The sequence below is a fragment of the Gavia stellata genome, chromosome 27 (assembly GCF_030936135.1).
Source record: "Gavia stellata isolate bGavSte3 chromosome 27, bGavSte3.hap2, whole genome shotgun sequence".
NCBI lineage: Eukaryota > Metazoa > Chordata > Aves > Gaviiformes > Gaviidae > Gavia > Gavia stellata.
This window is the reverse complement of record NC_082620.1, coordinates 2,337,440-2,362,445: the sequence shown is the minus strand read 5'-3', so window position 1 is coordinate 2,362,445 and position 25,006 is coordinate 2,337,440. Positions and strand designations below refer to the sequence as shown.

The 25,006-nt window shown below is 45.6% G+C and overlaps 2 protein-coding genes across 2 annotated transcripts in view; one reads left to right on the top strand and one right to left on the bottom strand.

Moving 5' to 3' along the window:
- Positions 1-16,202, top strand: part of CAPZB (capping actin protein of muscle Z-line subunit beta) — a 60,177-nt gene extending 43,975 nt beyond the window's left edge. Inside the window, exons 5-10 of the mRNA XM_059829943.1 lie at positions 2,948-3,089; positions 3,613-3,729; positions 11,510-11,575; positions 12,821-12,897; positions 14,163-14,275; positions 16,167-16,202. Coding sequence (XP_059685926.1) covers positions 2,948-3,089; positions 3,613-3,729; positions 11,510-11,575; positions 12,821-12,897; positions 14,163-14,265 — 505 coding nt within the window. The 3' untranslated portion in view covers positions 14,266-14,275; positions 16,167-16,202. The remainder of the gene's footprint in view (positions 1-2,947; positions 3,090-3,612; positions 3,730-11,509; positions 11,576-12,820; positions 12,898-14,162; positions 14,276-16,166) is intronic.
- A 4,261-nt stretch (positions 16,203-20,463) lies between these two features.
- Positions 20,464-24,788, bottom strand: SLC66A1 (solute carrier family 66 member 1). Its single transcript, XM_059829950.1, has 7 exons — positions 24,526-24,788; positions 23,684-23,813; positions 23,352-23,439; positions 22,049-22,203; positions 21,720-21,812; positions 21,146-21,331; positions 20,464-20,813 (listed from the first exon to the last, which is right to left on the bottom strand). Exons 1-7 carry the CDS (start codon positions 24,693-24,695, stop codon positions 20,715-20,717), a joined length of 921 nt encoding a protein of 306 aa, XP_059685933.1. The 5' UTR covers positions 24,696-24,788; the 3' UTR covers positions 20,464-20,714.
- Positions 24,789-25,006: the final 218 nt, after the last annotated feature.

Here is a 25,006-nt window from a genome sequence, read left to right as displayed (position 1 = left end):
TTGAATTCCTACCAATCAGTCTGTCATCCAGTTTTCTATTATGTAGCAGCCAATTAACCTGTAGCACTTTATTTTTCTTGAATAAAACAGGTTTCAAGGAATGTTCCCCTCTCCAAACATGACTTTCCAGATTTAGATAGTTTTCAGAAATCCCACTTCAGTGCATTTTAGTTGCTGTGTGAGGAAAGGTGAAATCTAATTTAATGATCAATGATAAATATTTTCTCCCCATGAAGGAGTGAATTTTTGAAGTGATTATATGTTGCTGAGGCACAGAGGAGGCTTCGGCTAATATATATCCTGGCGTGCCTTGGATTCATAACAGTTCAATCGCTGGCATTGTTATTTGAGTCTCAAGATACTGGATCTGGCTATGGCAAAGCAACTTTATTGAAATAGCATGTTGGTATTTAAAACAATATTAATACTATATTTGATTCATTAAATATACAAAGGCAAGTTAAAGCGTTTCCATGTGTGGACTGTTAGTTCTGGCGGGAGGTTCTTCAGATGGTTTTATGTGGTTTCAGACAACATTTTAGCACGTTCTTAAAATACCCACAAAAGCCTTTATGTAAAATCTCATAAAGGTGAACCACATAAAAATTATTTTTTTCCTGTTTCATGTCATTAGGATCAAAGTACGGTAGGTAAGAATAAATTTCCAAAACCCTTGTTTCGGTCCCTCTCTTAATTAATGTTTCATGCTCATAGCAAGCTCATAAAGTGGGTAATGGGGAAACTGTCTGTACACACTGTAATGGTCTCAGTGGCTGCCAGTTCATTTTGAGTGAATTCACTTATGCTATATATGAATGAGTTGTTTGGGTTTTTTTTAAGGAAAGATGTTCTGGAAATAGACAATAGCTTCTGCTCTCTGGCCTTTGATTCATGCTGCCCTTCTGTCAAAGGAAGGGTCGCTTAGATTGGAAAAGAGGTTTGCTGCGGGTCTGAAATTCCCATTAACTGCATTAACCAAAATCCATTTGTTAATTCCCCAGGGGATATAAAAAGTGTGTTTGTTGGTTTGTTAGGTTTAAATTGCTTGCTGGAAATCTGGCTTTAGCATGCCTGTGGAGCAAAGGGCTTTCCTTCTTTAACGGTGTGTTATCAGTGGCTTGACAAGTGTCATAGGACAGTGCTCTGTGTATTTGTTACATAAATGCCCAGGCAAAGCTTGGTGATGAGTAGCAGTAGTCACCCATTAAAAATAAACTGATGTGGTGAGTTAATATGAAGTCATCTACCCCTCCTGGGGTCAGCGTTGGTTTTGATACAGGCTCGGATGCATGCGATTAAAAAGAATTGAGGCTCTTTTGGTGACTCTGCCTTCTTTAAGCAACATACTGGACTGATCTGTAAGTGCAGAGAAAATGTTCAAAGTTGTCTATGTCATTTGCATTAACTTCCCAGTATCTTTTCTCCTGACTTGTAGAAAAGGGTGGGTTAGTGTTCTTGAATCTGCAATACTTCAAGCTAATACACGAAGTCCAAAATGCACAGTAAATCAAATCTTAAATGCCATTAACAACTATCAGGCTCATGTTTAGAAAGGAGGGGAGCATGAAAGTGGGAAGGTTCAACAAGTTTTTCATGTTGGTGATGAGCAATACTTTCCTTTCTTGCAGAAGACGAGAAACACGCAGACACTTGCAGATCTATGTGATCATCTCACTCATGACAGTAAGAGGCAGGAACGTAGAATGGTTTAATCTGTGTGGCGCTCTCCCAGTTTAGCTGCTGGGAACTGTCAGTCATAGCAGCTCCTCATGTCTTTGGATGATGAGCTTTTGCTCTCTTCCAAACAATGAATTCTTGGGTGTTTTGTCTGCTTTATGCGTGTACTTGCAGAATGGCAGTAGGTGCTCAGAAGAGGGTAGAAACGTCTGACTGCTAAAATGTCTTGCCACTGATCTTCTGGCTCAGCTGAAGTTGCCTCTCCTCCTTTCCTTAGTTCTTCGTGGGAGATGGTGATTCTGTGCAGCATGAGTTCATCGCTAAGACCTGAGAGTTGCGCGCTGTGAAAGAGTATTCCCTTTTGTGTGATAGTCCTTATGGCTGTTTGGTAACTGGAGAATGGAAACAGTTGGTAAAATGCTGTGGGTTATAGTTTCTGTTTTCTAGAAGCCAAAATTGGTGGTTCTACATATTTCTTCCTACAGTGTTGGGTTGTTTACCATTACTTTAAAGTGTGTCCATCTGGCACGTAAGGAGCCTAGCAGTACTGTTTAAAGGAGGAGTTGGGTGCTGCAGATGTCATTGCTTTGCTAGTTTTCTAAAAATGTACCTTTTGCTACCAGAAACTGAGATTTAGTTACTTACTTTCTATTGTATTCCGTATCTGAAGCTGGAATAATACGTAAACCTCAACAGCATCCCTTCATTTCTAAGAACCTGGGTTTTAGTTCAACTCTCTTTGCAATAAATCGGTAAGTCAGCTTCACACAAACTTTTGAGACAGCAGCGTAAAGCTACTTACTTGCTCCCTTTTGTCTTAATTAGTGGACTTTGTTGTAAAGAACTTCCAGACTTTTCCAACAGCGAGAGAAAAGGAAAAAAAAAAAAAACCCCAAACGCCAAACTGTAAAATAAAGCCTTACTCTCAGCCTACTTTGTAGCTTGTACTTTTACCAGCTGTTATAGTTAATTGGAATCAGAGGAATTGTTTGCTCAAGTACTGTAGAAATCTGTAACTAGCTCTGTTTCTCACTAGACTTTTATTCTCCTTTAGAGAAATGTACAGTTTTTTGTAATTAAAGTCTCTGTATTATAAAATGATTTAAACTGCTGTGTTTCTAGGTATATAACTGGTGAGAGTGTGCCGTCTTAAAAAAAAAAAATCTTTACTAGGATATAGAGATTCTGCTTATTTAAGATTATTATTGATATCTGACTCTGGCTTGGATCCTGCTTACTTTTAACATGCCTATTGGATTGCGTCCTGCAGGTATTTTGAAGGTGGAGTCTCCTCTGTCTACCTCTGGGATCTGGATCATGGTTTTGCTGGGGTGATCCTCATTAAGAAAGCTGGAGATGGATCAAAGAAGATTAAGGGATGCTGGGATTCCATCCACGTGGTGGAGGTTCAGGTACAGCCTCTGGGGCAGCTGATATTCCTAAGTGAAAACAAAACCCAGTTAATTCCAGACAATTAACGAGCACAGGTGTTCCACTGAACAATGCAATATTGTGTTAGGGGCTGTAAACTTCTTTCCCCTGTTAATTTTTGAAAATTCCCTGAAGCAATTTGGATAGAGATAAGTCAGGGCTGTAATCAAAAAGAATCCCAGAAGAATTGAAAGTATGCTACTTTCTGTGCATGTGATCCTGAGATTATTTTTTTTTTAACATAAAGGTCTACAGATAAATATCACTAATTAGGTAGTAAAAACAAGGTAGTAGGAGATTAAATTGCTCTAACTAGATTTGCTTTGGAAAATTAGGGGAATGTGCACACTTAAAATTGTTTTTAAGAAACAGACTGTGCTACGTGAGTGGAGTTATACATATCTGTCCTGTAGCTCGTGGGGTCTTCGGGGCCAGCGACCGTTCAGTTTTTGGAGGGATTTTAACCTTTTGTCTCTATCCTTTTTGTTATCCTTCCACTTCTAGGAGAAATCCAGTGGTCGTACTGCTCATTACAAGCTGACCTCCACAGTGATGCTGTGGCTGCAGACTAATAAAACTGGTTCTGGTACCATGAACCTTGGAGGGAGCCTTACCAGACAGGTATGTCTGTATATTGGCATGAGTGTACGCTGCAGACCCAAGGCATACGTTTCCTTATTTGTATACCCAGTAGCCCCAGTCAGGAACAAAAAGTTGATTTTGTGAGGTGTTGTGTAAACATCTATTCTCCTGCTGCGTATGCAGCCCAGTGAAACAGTTAATGCCATAAGTGTGTAATTACCAGGAAGCTCCTTGAACTTTGCTTGATGGCAGTATAGCTTTCAATTAAAAATATAAAACATTCAGCAGGAGTTTAGACTTGCTTTTAACTCTTAGTTTTTCTTTTGGTATTCCTGAATTTTTGTACTTCCATATGTGTTACCCAGACAGATATTTTTATCTGTAAGATTTGCCCACTTTCTTACTGCAAGATTCCAATAGGATTATAAAAATACAAGATGACCTCTTTTGTTATGTGTCTCTTTTAAGAGCTGACTAGGCCACCACGAAAGAACCTGTATTTTTGCATTAACTATAGGATTCTTCTGTTCTTAAAGATGTCAGTTATCTTTTAGTGTTTTTAGTATCTTTAGTATTTTCCTCCTGCAGTACCAGGACACTGATTTTTAAAAATCTCTTAAAAAACAAACAACCTCAAAACAAACCTCTTCTAAACATTTGGGGGTTTTGTGCCAGAGTTAATTACTTTGACTTCCTCTTGAGAGTGCCGTTTTTCGCAAGGAAGGTGCCAGCCTGATGACTGTTCAGACGGTGCTGCTGTCTTGGTCTCTGACAGGCAGGATCTGCCGGTCTTGACTTCACTGGGTGAAGGTGCTTCTGCCCCAGCCACCTGCCAAAGGTTGCCGTCTCCCTACTTCGTGCTGCTGATGAATTGCAGTTGCTTAAGATCCGGACTGTGGAAATCAGTGACTCGAGCAGAGTAATAAACTCTGGAGGACAGGAGGCATATTGTATGGTCATGAGTGACTTGAGAGATTGGCAGTAGCTAAAACTCCTTTATGAGACTTCCCAGGGCAGAATCTTGCTTTTGATACAAAGGACAATGCAGACTCTGTTAAACAGTTCGTGTTTTTGTACAGGTTTGAGCCAGGCGAAGGAAAGAAGGATCTGTGCTTGCAGAGAGGAACTCAGATTGTGTTAGTATTGCAGTCGCGGAAGCTTGCCCTAGACCTAGGTGATTTTTCTTTCCACATTGTTGATTTACAGAAGAAGCTGGTGGAAAAGCAGGGAGGGGAAAAGGCATCTGGAGACAGTTTTGAGCATTGCGTACTCTTTTAAAATGTTTGCAGTAATTACACCCAAGTTATGGTGACCCGGACAAATATTTAATCACAGGCCTTCCTAATACTTTAAATCATAGCTGTGAAGTGGAGGCCAAGGGCTTGACTCTGGCCGTGGCCTTATGGTGCGTGAGAGCTGTGCCAAGGAAAACAAGAGTCTGTTGAGAATGGGTGTCCTCAGTACACCTTGGCCTGAACTGCTGGGCCTTGTTTAGTTTGACTTTCACTCTCTAAGCTTTAATGGGGAGATTCATGCTTCTGTCATCATTTTAACAGCAGATCATTTAATTCATATGTGATGCATTAAAGCAGGGGCCTGCTTCCAATGTAAGTAACCATAAAAAAGCCACTTGGGTAATGATGCACTGCTTCTGCACAAACAATGGAAACTTGAGTTTCAGAATTTAGCTTTGGGCCGGAGATTTTCTGTTTGCAGATGCCATAGCAGGCTTAATGGGACAGGCTTCATCAGAATCCACGGCAGAAAATTAAAATCTTCATGCTGCCTTGAGGTATGTTCTGTGAGGAGGAGCTGTTTGTCCCAAGCCATTTATTTAGCTGTAGCTGGACCAAAGTCCTGACTGCAAGGCTCTTACTTTGCTGTAAATCCAGTTTGCCACATTACCTAAGGACAGCAGGTTTTATTTTTACTTTTTGGTAGGCTTTTTATACAGTCTGCAGCAAACTCAGGCACCAAAAGTAGGTTTTAGTTATCTTTCGAATGGTATGTTACAGTTTTATCTTGTTGATACCAGTAATATGATGTCCTAACCATAATTTTGAAATAATTTTGTCCATGGTAAATTGTACATGGTTTTGGCCAACGTAGCATTTAAGCTACTTGACCACCTTTGATCCTAAAATGTGAATAGCAGATGTCCTTGTGTTTCAGTGGAAGCTTTTGAAGTGTTCACAAGCTTTGTAATATCCTGGCTTATAAACTGATGGCAGAGAGATCCTTTCAATGCTTTGAAAGGGAAGTCTGTTGAGAGCCATTACTTTGAAACCAGTTTTGCCTCGTAGCTGCAAATCGGGTATTTTTCGAGTGATGACTGGAATGATTAACTTGGTGGCCAGGAGCAGGCGCAAAGGAACAGCTAATGTAATGCCTCCTAATTCACCACCTCTGGCAGCGACGAAGAGCTGGGCATGTCTCGCGCTGAAATGCTATGGGGAGCATTCGCAGCTTCATATGGAAACACTTGCTCAGTAATTCCCCTTCCTAATGTCTGCAGATTACACTTGGTGCGAGGAATCAAGCAATCCGATTTGTTCTTCTGTGAATGGACAGTGTGGTAGCGTGGTAGAGCTGAACCTGGATCTAGAAGTAAGAGTCTAGAAATAGCTGTTCTCTGCTGTCATTTCCTGTTGGTGAAATATTGTTACCCTGCATCAGACACAAACATGGGGTTTCTTGTTACCTTTGTCAAGACTATTTGGAAAAACTTGTCTTTGCATTTCTTGAATATCCCCAGGCTCTTGTTACTACAAGGCTCCCGCTTAGGCTATTCCTAAATGTTGCGCTGAATTTCTAAGAATAATTTTTTTTCTCTCTCTCTCCAAGACACCGTGTATTTGAGTATTCCTACACCTGGCTCGGGGCCATGTGATGTTACATTCTGGGTGGATACTAGTTAGAGGTCGTGTCCCTATCCTATGTCTACTTTAATGTCATACACTGAAAATTGACGTATCTCTTCCAATTCATTGAACTACTACTTTTCAGTGGTTTTTCCAATGCAGTTTTTCATGTGCTACAACAGGAGTTGTCTCTGTCTTTGTTTATAAGGGGAAAACAACTGTACAACCATTTTACAGTTGTAAGTGGACAGAGTAAGGAGAGAGAGGGAGAGACATGGTAGACGGAGGATGCGGCCTGTTTTGGGAAGTTGAAAACCTCCTTTATATAGCTTTAATTTGCTTTACCTGGTGGTTTTCAAAATGAGAACTTCAGGCTTTTTCTTTATCAGTTCAATTATGGAAGTTTCTTTTTAAGAGCTGGAGTTACAGACTAACTGAAATAAAATGGCAGGTGATGTATTCTGAATGGAGTGTTGGATTTTGGTTTTGTTGCATTTCACGTAGGATTTCAATAGAGGATTTCAGATTCTGTCCTGATCCAATAGAGAAATGTGTGTGTATACATGTATGGAAGAACACTTGTCTTTTTGCCTAGTGAGGGTTTTTTTCAATCTTTAACAATATATATTGTTACACATAAATACTGACACGGTGTACATAGCCATCTCTGTTTTGATTCCAAAGGACATTATAGACCATCTTTTGGAGGGAACTGGAAGGAGAAAGCTGTTTTTTTTTTTTTCTTTTTTTCCCTTGCTATCATCCTCCCCCCAAGAGGCATGCAATGTCAGATAGAGAACTTCTATTTTTACAGTTGACTAAACAAGGGTGCTCTTCGATTCAGCCTGTTCTGGAGACGAGGCTGGATGCAACTCAAGAGAGCTCAGAGTTGAAGCACCACAGGCCAGGATGGAGGAAGTAGCTCCCAGCTCACATCCGACACTGGCAGGCTTTGGTCAATACAAGGACTGAGCCTGGAATTTGGATAGGGAAGGAGTGATCGGCGTGTTATATGCCGTCTGCCTTGATGAGGGGCCGCAGATTGAAGTGCTGTATGTCTGAGAGGAAAGGACAGGACATGCTACCTTCAATTTACAAAAAATGCTTGTAGGGAAATGAAAAATGCCGGCAGCTTTTCAATTACCTTGCACGTTCTCCAATGGCTGCAGGTAACTCCCACCCGCCTCCTGATTCAAGCCAGATGCTTGGCAGATGATTTTCTCTCTGACAGACGTTAAGGTCCCGTCCTCTTTGTGTACATTGGAATTACTTATGTCATTTGCCATGGCACTGTATTGCTTTGGCTGAATTTTGAGGTTTCATTAGGCTGCACTTTTATTTAAGGTAAGAGCAGCTGTATGGTCCTGTTTCATTTTATGCAAAGTGGATGTAGCCTTCCCGTTTTCTGGCAAATAGTCAAAACTGCACTTTGTTGGCCAGACTTCTGGAGCCCCCTCCTTAACAGCAAGACTAGCAGGTGCCTTTCTGAGATAGCGTTGCACACAAAGAACCTGTGTGTGTTTCCTAAGCCAGGATGAACATTGTGAGGAAGTGCAAGTTTGCTGAGAAAGAAGTTGGCTCAAAACCTATAGTTTGTTTACATACGGAGGTGTGGGAAGGGGAGGATATAGTGTTGTAGGGGAAGTGAAGCCTGGGATTTCAGATTAAAGCAGCACAGATGTGCTTTGATTTTCATACTTGAAATACTCTCTAAGCAAAGGTGGAACATTTTGCAGAGCTGGATGAAGGCTGACCTGTTGCAAACTGAGCTCTCCCTGCGTTCAGGAAGATGTGCCCTGTGATATATTACTGCTCAATAAAACACCAGCAGAGACATTCCGCCATTTATCATAATAGGTAAATCCTCTGAGGCTTGTGCTCTGCAATTAGGAGAGTCATATATTTTCATCAAGTTGAGCTTTCATGTAAAGGCCTATCCCACCGACTTCCAGATGTTGTAGCGTTAAGCGGGGCGTTGGGGGGTGTTTTTCCACCGGAGGGATCTTCAAGTTGTAGCTGTTGCGATCCTTAAGCTCCTCCTCAGCAGATGTCCTGGAGGCACTGTCTCTTTAACTGCTAACCGAGTAGTATTTTGGGGTGCAGAGAACAGCAGAGATGATGTACTGAACAGTAATTGTCTGGGAAATTATTTTTGCTTATGGATTTTACAGTGGTTCAGTTATATAAGAGCTGGCTTAGAAAAGGAGAGAGTAGAAGAGTTGAGCACGTATGGACTAGCGGCATAGAGAGCTGATGTAGCATCTCCAGATTTGCTCGTGGTTTTGAATGTACAATTTGGTAAAGGATATGGGGTATCTTTGGTTACACTGGTTAGAGTAAATATACATGAAGACCATGAAAGGATGAGGTAAGTTCTCAGCTGATTTCTGCAAAGCTGCAAGCTCTGTAGAGCTCACAACCTTCATTTGTCTAGTTACAGTTTGAAATAAGCATTGGAGAGGCAGGCCAAATTTTGCCTCACTGATAATCCAAATAATTCCACATATTTTCCACCTGGAGATTTCAGTCTGCCCACTGCCTGTGGCTTGGGAGCCTTTGGCTCGTGTGGGTCTGTGTTTCATTAAAGAGATTTTCACGTCGCTCCGTGGCCAGAGCAGCTGTGGATGTTGTCGTCAGTTCTTCAGAGCAAAATGGTGGATGAGTTTCCTTCTTATCTTTCTAGTATTTTTAGACACTTTCATAATGAACCCAAGTGTTTATCCAGCTTAAATTTCTCTCTTCGTATTAACTCTTCCTCCAAATAACGTTTACAGAAAGCCCAAACAGCTGCTATATTCCATGCAGGAAACAGCCAAAGTGACCAACCAGCCGTCGAGAGCTTAATATACCCAGAAGAGTGAGTTTCCCTCTGAGTCAGACTTGCAGCAGATGGCTGGGGAAATGAGGCAAGGAAGCCAAGCAGCGTATCTCTCGAACAGGAGAGGAGCGACTGAGCCATGTAGATTGGACTTGGCTCATTCTGGAGCGTCAGGTTTTTGGCTGAGCTGAACGGCAGATGGGGAGTGACAGTGGGAAGATGAGCTGCTTGTTAACATCAACTTACAGAATGGAATTTCCACTCAAAGCAAATTAACCCCTTTATTTAAGCAGCTATAGGCTTTCTGCTTAGGTCCGTGCAGTAACAGCCACCGGAAGGAACCTTTAAAAATCCCAACAACTCTGCTGTTTGTATAACATGGCTGCTTACTGACTCTGAACTCCATTAAAACAGCCTCTCGTAACATCTGGGCTTCTATAGCATATAAAAATGTTTTCCTTCTGGCAGCAGTTTTTATGGAGATGTAATAATATACGTTTTGCAAAAAAAATAATTCTATTTTCAGATTCTGCTTCTTACCGATGAGTTTGGCCTGTCCAGGTGTGGAGGAGACACAGTGGGGAGCCTGTGGAAGTAAATGACCCACTGCCAGCTCCCTGGCTGCCCCAGATTTTGTCAATTTGCTGATAGTTCCCAAACTCACCGTAACATGTGTATGTGTGTTTGCGTAGTTCAGATTTATAGTCTCCCTCTACTGCAACTGGATCCGTTCTCCAGGCAGCATGTCTCCATTACATGTAAACAATCTGACTGCAATCTAAAGGAAAAATTAAATGTCCTTGTTCTTTCTCCCCCTCTTCTAGGTTATCTTTTGCCTTCAGGGTTCCAACTAAATTACATGCTTCCCCAAGCCTGTTAGAGACTTGGCTTATTAGAAGAAACCTGTAGCTGGCCCAGATTTTTAAACTCTACCCTGAGGGAGGGATATGAACAGATGGATAAGAGAATTCAGTGGGATTAGTAAAACCCTTTGAAGACTGTTCTTCCCACTACATTTTTCTCCCGGTTTTGTTTTCATGCCATCTCAGCATATCTTGTATCAGTTGAGGTTCCTGGGACTGATGTTCATTGTTCAACAGCTTGTCCATGCCTAGCCAGAATTTTCATCTCAAGAACTGGGGAAGATGGTCTTTTCCCTAGCACAGCTCATGGATGGTCAGCCATGGCCTCTGGATGGACATTATATGGGGCAAAGTCAGATGAAATAAAGCAAGTATTGCATTCTGCAGTACCAGCTCCCAATTTTTTATCTTAGTGATGAAAAATCTCACCTAGTTCAGGTATGTGTCTCCTGTTCAGATACCACACTAAGAGCGTGGTATCATTATACACTTAAGTTGATCCAACTCTGAATTTCTACTGCAAAAGGCAGTCTGCTTCCTTCTGCCCATACTTACTGCTTTGTACTTCCTTCCGCCTAATAATTAGGTAAATGTTGGTCTAAAAAGAAAAAAGAACTACAAACTGTCAAATTTCTCTTTCCGTATTATTGCAGTAGTTCAGATCATCACCAGTCTTGCAGGTAATTGTGGTTTTTGTATTCTCTGCACCTTCCCTCTCTACTGGAAGGTAAATAATGCCTAAGGTATCTTTTGCCAGGAGATCCTGAGAATGGAGAATGTGCCCCACGTGTGGTCGGAAGTAGCATTTGAGATGAAGATTAAAAGAAACAGCTGTTTTTGCAGGGATAGTTCACAGCTGTTAAACTGACAGCACCATCCTTGTGTGCATCTCATCAACAACAACCTTGTTTTCATATCCACATGCTGTGCTACTGTGCTTCTTGTCGTGCTACACGTGCACTACCGTAGATCTCCTGCAGCTCCTTAGTAGGTAGGGAATGACAATTTTGTAGTGCCTGTCTACACCAGGGATCTACAGCAGGGTTTTATTTTGATTTGTGGTTTTTATTACGCTATGTTCCTGTTATCAACATGTGAGCCTTTGTCAAGTTCTGGGAACTTCTCAGTACGTTGCCAGTCTGTTTGCACATTGAAAGAGTAGTTACTCTAGGATTTTGAGACGCAGTTTTTCCATCCTTTCTTATGGTAAGGAAAGCTGTCATGCATCTACCATCAGATTTCTGTGTTTTCAATGGATCTGTGTCTTTCCTTTCTAGATGGAGAAAGATGAGACTGTGAGTGACTCCTCTCCACACATAGCCAATATCGGACGCTTGGTAGAGGTAAGTGCTGTGAAGCTACCGCAGCTTGAGCCTGCTGCAGGTTCTCTTGCCCTTATTTGGACCCGTGCCTAAGAATTTTGTCGCTTTTGTCTTTACAAACAAGTTATTTATTTATATTATATCAAGTCCAATCGTGTGAATGTTGCTCAGTGTTCGATGGCTCGGTACTCCTCCTAGCATGACTTCCAACCATTTGTAGATACAAAAACACCACTCTTCACTTTGTCTCCTGCTCACTACAGCAATAACATTCCTGTAAAATAAGTGGTCCTTTCCTGAGAACTAGGTAACAATTTCCTACCCCCGTATTTGCTTCTACAGTCACTTTTGGGCGAAATTATTTAAAGTCAGGTTGTGTTATACGGAACTGTCCCTTTAAGTGAAAGTTCAGTGTGTAGCAAGTGCTTGTTAAATCCACTGGAATTGTTTTTATGGCAGCTGTCAGTCATGCGTACTCGGCATGATGAGTGAAGGATGTGATAGCGTTAGCCGCTCAGGAGGGCTTTGGTGCAACACTAGTTTGCTGTTTCTATGCGTTGTCCTGTATGAAGGTGTTCTTGATTTCCTTGCTCTTCATAGCCACTTTGGCAAGAGAGGAGGAAATTCTCAACTAAACTAGGCTATAATGCTTCTTTTAAAGGAACTGGGAAATGAAAGGAAGGCAGGTATTTCTTTTTTGATCCCTTTTTTAAGTTTTTGGCTTGAGTGAAAGTGATCTCATGAAAAAATGCTGCTTATTTACAAGATCTGTCTCAAAACTGTTTGCCATGCAGTTTTAATGAACGAGTCACCAGCTCAAAAATTCAAAGGAACCCATAAGCACAAAACTGTTGACCTGTTGGTTATGCTAAATGACCAACTTGCCACTTGTAGTCCGTTCAGTGCCAGGAAATTACAGAGTAAGGTTGGGGTGAAATGTGTTTTCCTTTTCTGCAGCTGAATGCAGAAGAATTGATAGCTGGATGGAAACTGCCCTCTTGTGGTCCAGAAAGACATCTCATAGCCTAGAGTAATTAATTGGGAGGGAGGATGGAGCTAAGCCTTCCTTTACTTGATAAGAGCAGAGAAATAGGGTCATACTGCCTTCTGTGAGAATTTAAGTAGTAGGAATACGCTGGGTTGAACCATGTTGTGGCAAGCGTTGTACGTCAAGATGAACACATACGATGCACAGAAGAGTGTAACTGCACCGTTCCTGAAAACAACTGACAGGACTAAAGATCTGGTTTCTTACTTTTTTTCTAGGACATGGAAAACAAAATCAGAAGTACACTGAATGAGATTTATTTTGGAAAAACAAAGGACATCGTTAATGGGCTGAGGTAAGGGGCTCTCCAGCCGACTAGTGGACCCCCTGCGTTCCCCTGCAGTGCCTGCGGTACTGTCCCCAGCTGAGCATCGATCTGCTTTTGTTTGCTGGAACTCCCCTTTCCTACACAAAGTCTTTTCATGTCCTTAATTATTCACCTCACTGTGCTTTGGAAGCATTATTTGTTGTGTGGAGTTTAGGGAACACTTCTACCTTGTAACTATAGAAATTTGAAGCAATGTTTTAACCCCTTGTTCCCTCTCCAGGAAGAAAACAGCCCAATTAGCAACACTTGTATTTCAGAATTATTTTTAATTAGGAGTTTTATTCTTCACGGTCCTGAAAGTTGTACTTAAATTCTGACTTCTCTTTCTGCTGTTCTTAAAAACAGTCAGTTGGTCCCAGAAATAAGTCATTACATTAATGGTTTGCGGTTTTTAGACTTTGTTTTAAATTCTGTCTTTCTCTCAACACCGCTGGTCAAAATATAGTGTACTAGAACAAATTAAGTGAATAAACCCCCTGTGCCTTTCTGTAGGGAAAAACCGTACTGTACTTTTCAACCCCTGCTCATTTATGGTCAGGAATTTTACATAGAAATCCCAAGCTGATAGTTCTCATGCTCGTAGAGGGAAGTACAGAACTGTGATGCCAAATCATTTCATCTTTAACTGCAGATAGACCTCCTAGCACAGTGTGATAATGTAGAATAAACAAATGGCGCAAAGAAGTATACCGCTGTTCTCTCACATACTGAAATGTGAAAGAAGATAGAATAATGGTGCTAATTAAATATTCGTGCTGCTTTCGTAACAGCATGGGGAGAGGGAGTCGACAGTATCTGAGAAAGCAGCTGTTCTGGGCTTTTTTTTCCAAACCCCAGCTTTCATAACAGGTCTCTATTTTCATTTGTGGTGTGCAGGGGTTTAGCCAGGAAGCATTTATTAACGTTAAAAGGAAATATGTAATACAGTCTTTTTCCTTGTGAACATTGCCTTAAGCTTTTGTAATTGAATCTATTTCCTATGTCTCCCCACTGCTCAGTTTGAGTACTTTGTGCATCGGTGAGATGACCTGCTCAGAACTGGTAACATGCAGAGCATCTTGGCCTTGACTTTTCCTCTAGCCTTTTTCCTGTTTCTTCTAACCTATGTATTTACCCTTATTCTTCCTGAGTGTGCTCCTGGTGGTTTCCAGAATACCAGCTCTGTGTTACTGAGTTCTTCTGACTGTTCTTTTCCCTGTTTACTTCCCTCGTTTCTAAACTGCTCTCTGTAGATCTATTGATGCTATCCCCGACAACCAAAAGTATAAGCAGTTGCAGAGGGAGCTTTCTCAAGTGTTGACCCAGCGCCAGATCTACATCCAGCCTGATAACTAAACCAATCCAGGTACCCCCTGCCTGTGCGGTGTGACAGCCAGCACTAAACCAGGACTCACCCAGCCAAGACTTCTGCATGATAACTGAGACCAGAACTAACCCCTAACTCCCGCAGACTGATAAACGACATTTGATCCGTGTTTCACCCAAGGGTTATTTCTTAATACAGCCAACTAAATGCTGTGATTTTTATTTTAAATGTTACTCCTCCCCTTCCCCCCATTTGAAGTATCACGCTCTGAAATGTGGCAGGATTTACCGCTTTGCACTCTAGCTTGGGAGCAAGAAAGGAGCACGTGGTCACGTACCCAAAGTGGTATTAGCTTGGACGGATTCGATCCAGAAGCCCTGGCACTCTGTCCCTTGAGCACCCTTGTTTATTTGCAGCTGTGGTACACCACTTCAGTGAAGAAACTCCCTGTAATCTTAGCGTCCTCCCTGCAGAAAGGAATGAAACCTTGGAAGTCTTGCAATTTTGGGGAAAAAAAAAAAAAAAAAAAAAAGACCGGTACTTCCCGTGACTTCTGAGTAAATGTGAGCTCACCCCACATGCACATGCCCTGTTTGCCTGGTGTGTCTTGAATTTCCTTGGAGCTTGAAATCCAGTCCTGCTCAAGCTCTACTGAAACATTTCTAGCCTCCACTTGCTTGTGCTCTGCACAGCCTCTGAAGGAATTTGTTCATATGCTCTCATTTGCTCTGGGGCTCAATGTCTAGGACGCACGGCAGTGACTAACCCTGAGCCAGCTTAACCTTCCACTCCAATTCCTAATGAGTTACAGATGTTGTCTTAAACATGTTAAGCTGACGAAGGGGAAAATGCACTGTTTGTTGATAATGGCCGAGAACCACTTCTTTAGCCTGTGACAAATGCAAATATAAAATGTATATATTTTTATTAAAGCAGCAGAAGTCTCCAGAGACAAGAGAATGGACATACTGTTATAAAAATGTTAGGAAAATAACTGACACAAAGAGCAGCCTTGTTTACAGGAGACAGCATCCAGGCAAAATAAGTTAGCTGTGAGTACTGAAAAGGGTGTGAAATTCCTACCAAACTGGATCCTAACCACTTCTCTGTGTTAGCAGCTCCTGAAAAGCCTAGTATTATTATTCTATTAATGATCATATTTAAGAGGGCTTTTTTAGAAGTGGAAATTTCTTACCGTACCATTGAGAATGGAGGTTCCTCTGCAGCTGTCTTACCAGGACAGTGAGAGAAGATGAGAAAAGATGTCGCTTTTTTTTCTACAACCAAACTTTTTAGCAAAAGGAAACCCTTGCAATAATCTCGCTGACAGTATCTCTGTTCTTCTGCGGCTGCTTTGGTTCGCTAATTACTCTAGGTAAGGTACAAACTGGAAAAGCAAATTCGAGAACAGAAACTCTGGCCGCTTTTCCCACTGGTGAATACGCTGGAGGGAGGTTTTGACGTGGCTGCTCGACCCTGGGTGAACAGTCTGCAGAAAGGTTCAGGAGCTCCCCCAGCCCGGCCCTTTACACCTTCGTGGGTAGAGGCTGGATGTTCTCTGCCTTCCCCTCACGGTCATTTGGAGAGCGAGCGCGCTAACACCCTTCACTGGTGGTACACTGGGGTTTTTCCAGTCTGTAACGTAAAAAATTGGGAATCTCCCTCCAGCAACTGGAGGCTGAGCGGAACCTCTCGGGAAGCGTGTCTTTTGGTGCCGTCCTTGCTAGAGTGAATTTTGCTTTGATGTACTCACTGAAGTGTTCACTTTGCCTTCTGCTTTCCGTATTAAAACAGGCAAGCTGAGTTTTGTTTCCTCTAAGCCTGGGTTGAGGTGCTTCTCCTTCCTCTTGACTCACATGCCAGAAGAACTGTTAAAAACGCCTGCTCTCCAATGCATCGCCTCTGACTTGCGTTTCCTTCTTCCCCGCAGGTCTGTGCAGACTTTTGCAGACAAATCAAAACAAGAAGCTCTTAAAAACGACCTGGTGGAGGCTTTGAAGAGAAAGCAGCAAAGTTAAAATACTCTTCATGCTAACAAGACATGCCATGCACTCGTTAGATTCCTTTCTTAGAAAACTCATCCCCCCCTTGCCCTTTTCTGTTACGTCACGTCACAATTTGCATTCAGTACTATCCATGCAACCCCATCTTCTCCCCATGAATAAAGCTGTAAACTTTTTCAGTCTCTGAGGCCTACTTTGCACCACATTTTACTATTGAGACCTTTAGGCTACGTTTCTGTAGAAGTCCATGTATTTTTTTCCCCCCCCCCCTCTTCCACCCTCCCCCATTTATATGCATAAACACGGATCATTGTTTGTCTTTTCCTTCCCACCCCCTCCTGCCTTTTGTTACATTGGTGTAAAAAATGTAAAACAAAAATTTATTAAATACTGTGGTGTGTGAAAGAGGAAGAACTGGAAAAAAAAAAATAATAAATCTATTCCACGTATGTTTGGGGGCTGGGCACAGGGGATGGCTGGTGGGAGGGAGGGAAGAGAGGGTGTTCCTCGGTGTTGTACTATACTGACTAAACCAGATTTGCAAGGAGACGTTGATTAGGAGACCTGCTGAAAGTTCTGCTCTTCTATAGCCTGGTTCCAAGGCGCTTTTCTGTCAATTTTTATGGAATGCAAAAGGGGTTTTTGTTTTGATTTTGTTTTTTGTAAAGCTTAAATTGAATCTACATCTGATACTTGAGCCTCCATACTAAAAAAAAAAAAAAAGAAAAAAAAAGAAAAAAAAGACTAAAACAAAAAAATAAAAATAAAAAAAAAATCCCAGGAAGCAGTGTGTGTGGTTGGTGTCCTCCTTATTTCTCTTTCCTTCCTTGCAGCGTTACTTGGGGTTTGTGCCGTAAACGCTTTCCTTCATAGCAACTGGCAGCAGTCCCTCGGGCTCTAGGTGGGTAGACGTGTACTCCAGAACAAAGGCAAACACTGAACGTGTCCGTAATCCAAACAGCCGCTGGATTATATGGCCACAGAAAGCAAGAAAGCTTTTTTTTTTTTCTTTTTCTTACATCCAGATCAGCTGAAACTTCTCTGTTTAAAGCGGGTGTGATGTACGGCAGCTCTTCACACATGGAGCGTTACATAGCCTGCCTTACTCCCAAAATTCTGGCAGCGGGATGTTGGCGTCCCGCTGCTGGGATGGATGCTTCAGGCACCCAGCAAACACGGAGCAGATGTGTTTAGAGGAGAAGGATTAGTCCAGCTTTACTGAGTGTGTGAAAAACAGGCTGGGAGGGAACCTGTGTGTTGAAACACTCCCGTGGGCCGAGGAGAGGTGTGTTGTGTCGCTCAGCCGTTTGAGACGCACACCCAAGAGCTCCTTCTCTGCTCGGTCCCTGGGTGATCTGTGACCCTCCTTGAGGCTTTCCCCCTCTTTAAACCCTCGGTGGTCAGAGGGACCATGCCCAGCCTCAGGCCCGCTGCCTCCTTCCACGTGCTTTGATTACAAGAAACTCTTAATCCTGGTGAAATTGGGAAAGCGGATACCTGCTGGGCTCTGCCTGCGCATGGCCCTTGGAATTAGCTTTCGGGTGAACCTATGCGAATTGAGGCCGTTGGTATTAATATTGATTAATGTGCTCTAATTTTGCTTTTCTAACGTGACCTATTTCACATCCAGACATCTGCAGGTGATTACGGTCCCGTGCTGGAGTATTTACCCGCGGGCCTCCGGTCCGTGATGCAGCTCATATGGGACGCAGGCTGGGGAAAGGCACACGCGTGCTTGCCTCAGAGCCGGGATCCCCAAGGGGAGGGTGTTCGGATTTTGTCGTTGTCTCTTGGTTCTGTCTGAGGAAGAACCTTTTTTGAAGTCGGAGATAAGTTTGCGTGAACTCTTGAAGCTTGGAAATAGCGTGTTAGCCCAGGAGGGGGGAGAGTCGCGGTTCCTCTCGCCTGTTTCCAATTGTTGGGTGCTAAGGTTATTGGGGGGGTTGTTTCCCTTCTCCAAAGCCATCTCTGCGTACGCGAGCCAGAAATGGAAGCGTATCATCTCAGATAAATTTAACGTATAGGCTTGGGGTATACAGAGACACCCCAATTGCTTCTGTACGGGGATCACCCTTTCCACAGAGCGGTTGTACTGAGCCGCAGAATAGGTGCAACTACAGCAGCAGTTTATTCCTCTTCTCAAAGCAGCGTAAGCTCATGGTTTGGGTACTAACCTCCACCTTTGGCTCGGCTGCTACAGCCCCCAGCCCTCCACCGAGTTACGTTCTCACTCTGGGACAAGCTGTTTCTGGTCCCTGCTTTTTCTGATTTAACGCTCGCTTCTGCAAAATCTTCCATCGCAGGCTGTCTGGGGCCAGGGCTGCCTCGCAGCCTCGGGGGGATGATAACCTCAGCGAGAGCCCCTTTGCGACAACGGATTTCCATCCACCACCACCTAGATGGCTGCTGGCACATAAACATCTATATATATTTATTTTTTTTTAACCTCCTTATATTAGAGGTTGTTTTTCTGGCTTTAAGAAAAGCTCTTGGCTAGCTGTACGTGGCAATTATCTAGTGTCACGAACTTTCCTTTCCGCAAAGTAGGGGTGCCAAATCCCATCCTATCCCCCTGCGTAGGTCAGCTTAGTAAATCCAGCTCTCCGTAAATCAGCTGTGCCTTCCCCAGCACTTCAGGGCTGAGCTAGCAAATGTGAGCCAAGGTTAAAACACATTCCTTTAATAAAACCAAGCCCTGGGGTCTTTATCTGTAATAAATAGGTATCAAGGTCTAGCGAAGCTGTGCTTTCTATCTTTCTTGCTAGGAATCTGCTCATGGTTTGTATTAGCATTGGATATGAATTGTTTTTCTGCAATTCATAGGGAGAGGGCAGAGGAAATCCTGTGGGCTCGAGGACGGGGAAGAGGCGAGCAGCCCCATCGCCCGTGAGCCCGGAGGGGAAGAATAGTGAATTAAGGGAGTGACAAACCCACCCGCTTTGTTCAAGGGGCTCAAACAGTCTGAAAAATATTTTTTTCTTTCCAAAAACAAATGGGTCAGCTCCAACTACTGGTTTAATTAACCTGCTGTTGCAGTTTGAGGGGCATGGGGCAGCTGGACTCCCACTTCACTTACGCTCTAGGCTGAGCTGGGTAATCACGGAGCTGTGGCTTCACTTCCTCGGTGCGAGGACGAAGCAGGGAGGAGGGTGACTTCCTCGGGAAGGACAAACGCCATGGGACTGGCTGAGGAATCGTAAATGAATGATAATACAGCTACAGCCAAAAGGGACAGGGAGCGGGATGCTGTGTGGCTGGGCAGCGGGGAGGCGCTGGGACTGGGGAAAGTAGCTGGAGAGGGAGAAAAGGGGAGCAAAAAGAAGAGCTAGCGGTGACTGCAGGAAAAGGAAAGTTGTTTTTAAAAGGACAAGATGTGTTAGCTTTTCTTGAAGGGCCTGCAAGCGTTGGCTGGTTTTCCTCTTGCTTGCCCAGATTGAGCTGCTCCTCCCCAGCAGAAAGGGCTCAGCACACAGGAGGGAGCCCGCGGCGTCAGGCTGAGCAGCCATCTCCTGGCTACCCCACCACTCTCCCCTGCCCGCCCCAAAGCTTCTCTCCTGCCAGGGATGTGGCTTTTTCCCAAACCGCCGCTGCTTCTTGTCCTTCCGTGGCCAAGGAGCCACTGTGCTGGTGTGCAGGGCCCCGAGAGGGGGATAAATTCATCAATGAGAGAAGGCAGGACCAAAAACCAGACGGAGCAGAAAGGCAGCATCTTCTGCCTGGGTAACTGCCTCCACAGCTAAGCGGAAAGCGATGGAGGAACGTCTCTAAGAAATCCATGCGATTAAAACATGGGTGAGACAAAAAATGTGAAGTCAGAGAAACGGGGACTATGAGACGCATTGAGAAAGAGGCATGAGCTGCCAGATGAACTGGCAAAATAAAACCAAAGGAGGCACGTGAGGCAAGGACTTGTTTTATAGATGTGTGAGCGAGCTGTGCTAACTAAAATAGGTATGTGTGGACTGAAACACTTAGGTTACGCTGCTCCTTCCTTCTGAACCGGTTCCAGTCACTGCCGTATCTTCCAGAAAGAGCTCAGTTGTGGAGACCCACAGAGGTAAGTGGTGCTCGTGTTCGTGGCAGGTCGGTCATCTCTGTCCCCTCCCCGCAGCCCCTTAGGCTATTCTCCCATTTGCCAGTACCGGGGAAGCTCCAGCTCACCCTTGAGAGGCAGCAGGTAAAGCAGAAGTGAACGGGGTCAGCCGTGGGGCGTAAGAGCAAAGAGCGACCTTTTGAGGTATCAAATAATTCCGTTTATCCCGATAGCATCCCTGGTGTCAAAGAGGCACGAGGTCTCTCAGCAGCATCCTCTGCCACCTGGCTGGGCTTAGAGTCTCAGCAGCACAACATGTCACCCGCTGGCTCAGGTCCTCTTCCCCCAAGAGCCACCAGGATGGAGGGGCTGGTTCGCCCGGCGTTAAGGCCAGCTTTCTCGTCCGCATCATCCTCTTCTCACCCCGGGGCAGGTCCCTTCGTCAGCTCTCCAGGCTGTCACCCTGCTCGCCGAGAAGAGCATCCCTCTCTTCATGGGTACCGGGTCTTCCTCTCCGATAAGCGAGGAACTGGAAGGAGATCTGAGAAGAGGTTAAGGCTCTTCATGCAAGCAAGGGTGGATCTACGCGATGCGTTGGGTCTCACCGCCCGAAAAAAGGCTGTTTGTGCCAGGAGAGGTGGAAAGCGGACAACGAGCTTCACGCAAGCAAGGGTCTGAAGCATTCAGCTGTTGCAACACCACAAATTACTCATCAGCACGCGGGTGAGCAAGCACGGCTCAAAAGCAACTGCTGAGTAGCATCAACCCACCCGCTCCTGCCCAACCCGGCCTGCCCTGAGACGGGATCGCTCCCTGCAAAGCCTTGCCGGCAGGATGTGATCCCGGAGGGAAGCATTGGAGGGGAAAGGATACAACCACATCGAGGGAAAGGACGCCCAGGCTGCCCACCAGCCAGGGGAGGTGGTGCAGGACGTAGTCGCCTTCGCCTTGCCCCGGCTCGGGGTTCTTCAGGAGGACGCTGAGGCCGTAGAGCGAGTTCCCCAGCATCACCAGGGCAAAAAGGGAGTAGGAGACCCCGATGGTGGATTTCCTCTTGTACTGGAAGAAGAGGGGCAAGAGAGAGGAGCTTGGGTGCAGCTCTCCGAAATCTCACTAGAAAGTAGTATTAATCACCCTCCCCTCAAAAAAAAGAAGAAAAAAAATAAATGACAAGAGCCTTTTAGTTCCCCCTTTGCTTGTAAATAAAGACAAAATGAAAGCCCCACCCTCAAAATACAGGTATGTTAAAGGGAGGGAAGAAAAACGAATCAGGTTTCGGAGCAGAAATACAGAAAAACAGTCCCCTACGAAACAATCAGAGACGGGGACCTGGGACCTCTGCGCGAAGAGGAGAAAGATGGTCCCACCGCCCCTCTTCACTCTGAAATCTCAGGACCCCAGGGGGTCCCCAGGACCAGGCTGCCATCCCCCCTGCTCACATACTTACATTAGTGTAGATCTGGGGGACTCGGGAGCACAGGTACAGCACGGAGGAGATGGAGCCGATGGTGAAGCCAATGATCTCGCTCCTGGTGAAAGGCTGCAAGGCAAGGGGGGCCCGCGAGCAGCCCCCATGTTTTCAGAGACACGCTTATCACCCGCACCGTGGCTCCGCGCGAGGCAGCAGCGGGGCCAAACCCCAGCCTTCGATTTCCCCATCTATCCCTCACCCTGCTGAGCACTAAGCGGGATTGCACTGGTCCAGCGGGTCATGCCCCCGCCACCGGATAGTGTATCTTCTCTCCCCCCATCACCCCGATTTAGGAACCGGCTCACCTTCGACCCAAGCTCATCCACGTGAGCAGACAGCAGAGACCTCCCTTTAAACGTCGCCGGGTCCTGCGCCACGGCAGCATCTCTGCCCAGGAAGGAGACGGTCGACACCGTCCCCAGGGAAAGGAAGACGAAGGCTGCGTTGATCGGGACGGCAACTGCAGGGAATCAGGCGGAGGCTCATTAGCGAGGGCTCCTCCATCAGCCTCCAGCGCAGCCCAGCAGCCTTGGTGGGTGCCAGGACCCCCACGGGTAAAGAGACCTTCAAGCTCTCTCTTATCTCTGCGGTGGCCCAAGTGACTTGGGCAATAGCTGCCATGGGCGTTTTATCTCGCAGCGATACGGGCAATTTGTAAGTTATCAGGGAGGAAATGGCTCCTATCTCAGCAGGCTGAGAGCATTCCAGTTTCTTTGGGTTTAGGGCTCTTAAAAATCATCCCCCGCCCCGTCTAAAAGCTTTTCACCAACTTAACTCACAACAGTGCACGTTCAAATCCCAGCCAGACCAAGCTCTGCTTTGACAGCAAGACTGGTATGATATTCTGTAAAAAAGCTCTCCAGCATTAACGTAACTATATAGTTGATGGGCCATCTATCAGTTGGGTTAATAAATTCAAATGGCTTTAATAAGTTAAATAGTTTTCAGGGTCCCAAGAGATGCCTGTTTGTAGTTTGCAGAAAGCTGCTACTAAAAAGCGGATTTTTCCTTGCTGTTCAAGCCTTGCAAGAACTGCAGAGCCCCATTCAGGTTCCCTTTTTACTCCAGTTGAACAGGGAGGAACTTCTAAATCATGTCAAGGCTGCCATCGCTTGCAAGAGGAGTATTGACCCCAAAACAACTGGCGACCACTGGCATCGCCGCAGCCGGAAAACTTCACCCCTTCCCCTAAAGCGCTGGCCTGAGAGTCAAGAGATCTGGCTGTGGTTTCCAGCTCCAAGATGGAGTCACTGCGTAACTGCAGGTAAATAATTTCTTTCTGTACTTAATGCAACACACAGGGGGTTTATTTTCAACCTAGACACTGTGCACGGTGGTTTGCAGGGGTTTGCAGAAGCCCCGGGCATGGCCGGTAGCTGTTTGCTGGCTGTGGCTTTCGTGAGTGCTCAGATTATCTAAGAAAAAAAACCCCAGCAAGCAATAAGAGGCGTCTAATAGCTGCATCAACGCATCTGCAAAGCATCTCTGCCCCGGTGCATCTCCCCCGGGGATTGCTTCTCCTCCTGGCTCCGCAGCCGAGAACAAGCCAGCCCGAAAGACGTGCCCAGGGGAGCGCACGGCCCCGCCGCGCCCATAACCCCAACTCACATCCTCCGCCCCGGTTCTTCACTTTGTAGTAGCAGTAGAGAGACAGCATCACCAGATCTGCGAGCACGTAGTAAACAGCCGTGTAAACCTGTGGGGAGAAGGATGGGTTGGTCCTACCTGCATCCCAGCTGATATCTGGGATGAGCCAGCATCCCAGGGCATAGCATCCCATCCCTGGGGGAGAAAGGAGCATCCTTGGAGAGAAGGGAGCATCCCTGGGCTGTTTGGGTCTCTGATTCCCGGTGCTGGATTGAGCAGCACCCATCCCATCCCTCCTCCCTGGAGTTTGGGGTGTTTGAGAGCCGACCCAGCCCCAGCGAGCCGGTCGGTACCTGCAGCGGCAACTGATCGGCCAGGAAGGAACCGATGAGGTTTAGGAGGTCTCCGCCCAGCCATCCCAGCAGGAAGTATATGGAGAGAGCCCGGTCCATGATGCCTGTCTTGCAGGCTTGGTAAAACTGCCTGTGGAGAGAGAGTCGGGCAGAGACCCAAACCATTCCCCCGGGCCGGTTCAGCCCTACCTGGGAACCATCCCCAGGTTTTCCTGTTGTTCCCACCTGGATCATTTCCCAATTGCCAACCGCCCAAAGCACTCGGCGGGGAGGAAGAGCAGAGATTTCCTCTAGCAAAGCCCCGCGCTCCCCTGCAAACCGGCCCCCGTGAGAAGTCCTGCGAACCACGGCGGGGGGTTCGCAGCGACCCGCTGGGCTCAAGCCCTCGTGATCCGTCCCTTGCGCGGGGGGCAGAAAGCAGCGAGGAGAAGCACCCGTTGCAGAAACCGCCTCTCCGGTTACGAAATAATCTGATGACACACCCAGACCGAGTGCGACCCTCCCATGTCCCCCTCTGCCACCGTTGTCCCTAGCACTTCCAAGAAGCCCAGGGCTCCTGGAAACATTTCTTCGGCACGTATGACCTCCAACGACTGCATTGCAGTTGGCTTACGTGGGTTGTTACAGCTGCCAAGCATAATAATAACAATATAATAACCAACAAGGCTTTGGGGCTGGACCGCCTGCTCCCTCTCCTCTTGTTAAACCCAGATTTTCCAAGCCCAGATTGTTTTTCCCGGGTGGATTTAAAAATTCAGGCAGCTTGTGCTTGAAACTTGACTTTTAGAGAGGGGTGTTGCACCAAGGGAAGGGCTCAGCTGGGTTTTGGGAGCGATACTTACGGAAAAGAGGCAGCCGCAAAGCAGAGGATGGAAACCAGACCCAGGACGACGCTGGCGATGTCCCGGCCGTCCTGGGCGCATTCGTTGAACACGTCCATCACCCAGCGGGAGCCGTTGGGACAATCGGAAAGATTCCCGGGTGGGAGAGCCCTCCAGCGCCGCGCATCCATGGCCTCCGGTGCTCAACTCGGATGAGGGATGTTTATGAGCGTCGGGCAGCGAAACTGTTGGGATAACGCTGGGGAAAACGCGATGACATGGGATAAAACTAAATAACACTGGGGAAAAATAGAGATATGTTAGGAAGGGGCTCACGGCTCCTCCGGCTGCGGCATGAGGCTGGATTGTGTTGCAAAAATACGCATTATATGGATAATACACCTTTACCGGCCTTCGTTTCGCAGCCGGCGGGATGAGGCGAGCGGGAAGGCCGTCAGCCCGGTGGGATTTGGCCTAAAAAAGAAATAAAACCCAACCGGCG

Bases quoted from the DNA above. Each gene is read 5' to 3' on its own strand.
- SLC66A1 (XM_059829950.1), bottom strand. From the start codon at position 24,695: ATGGATGCGCGGCGCTGGAGGGCTCTCCCACCCGGGAATCTTTCCGAT. The intron at 23,814-24,525 runs GTAAGTATCGCT...CTCTCTCCACAG, and splicing joins TTTGCGGCTGCCTCTTTTCC to GCAGTTTTACCAAGCCTGCA. The intron at 23,440-23,683 runs GTACCGACCGGC...TTCTCCCCACAG, and splicing joins CCGATCAGTTGCCGCTGCAG to GTTTACACGGCTGTTTACTA.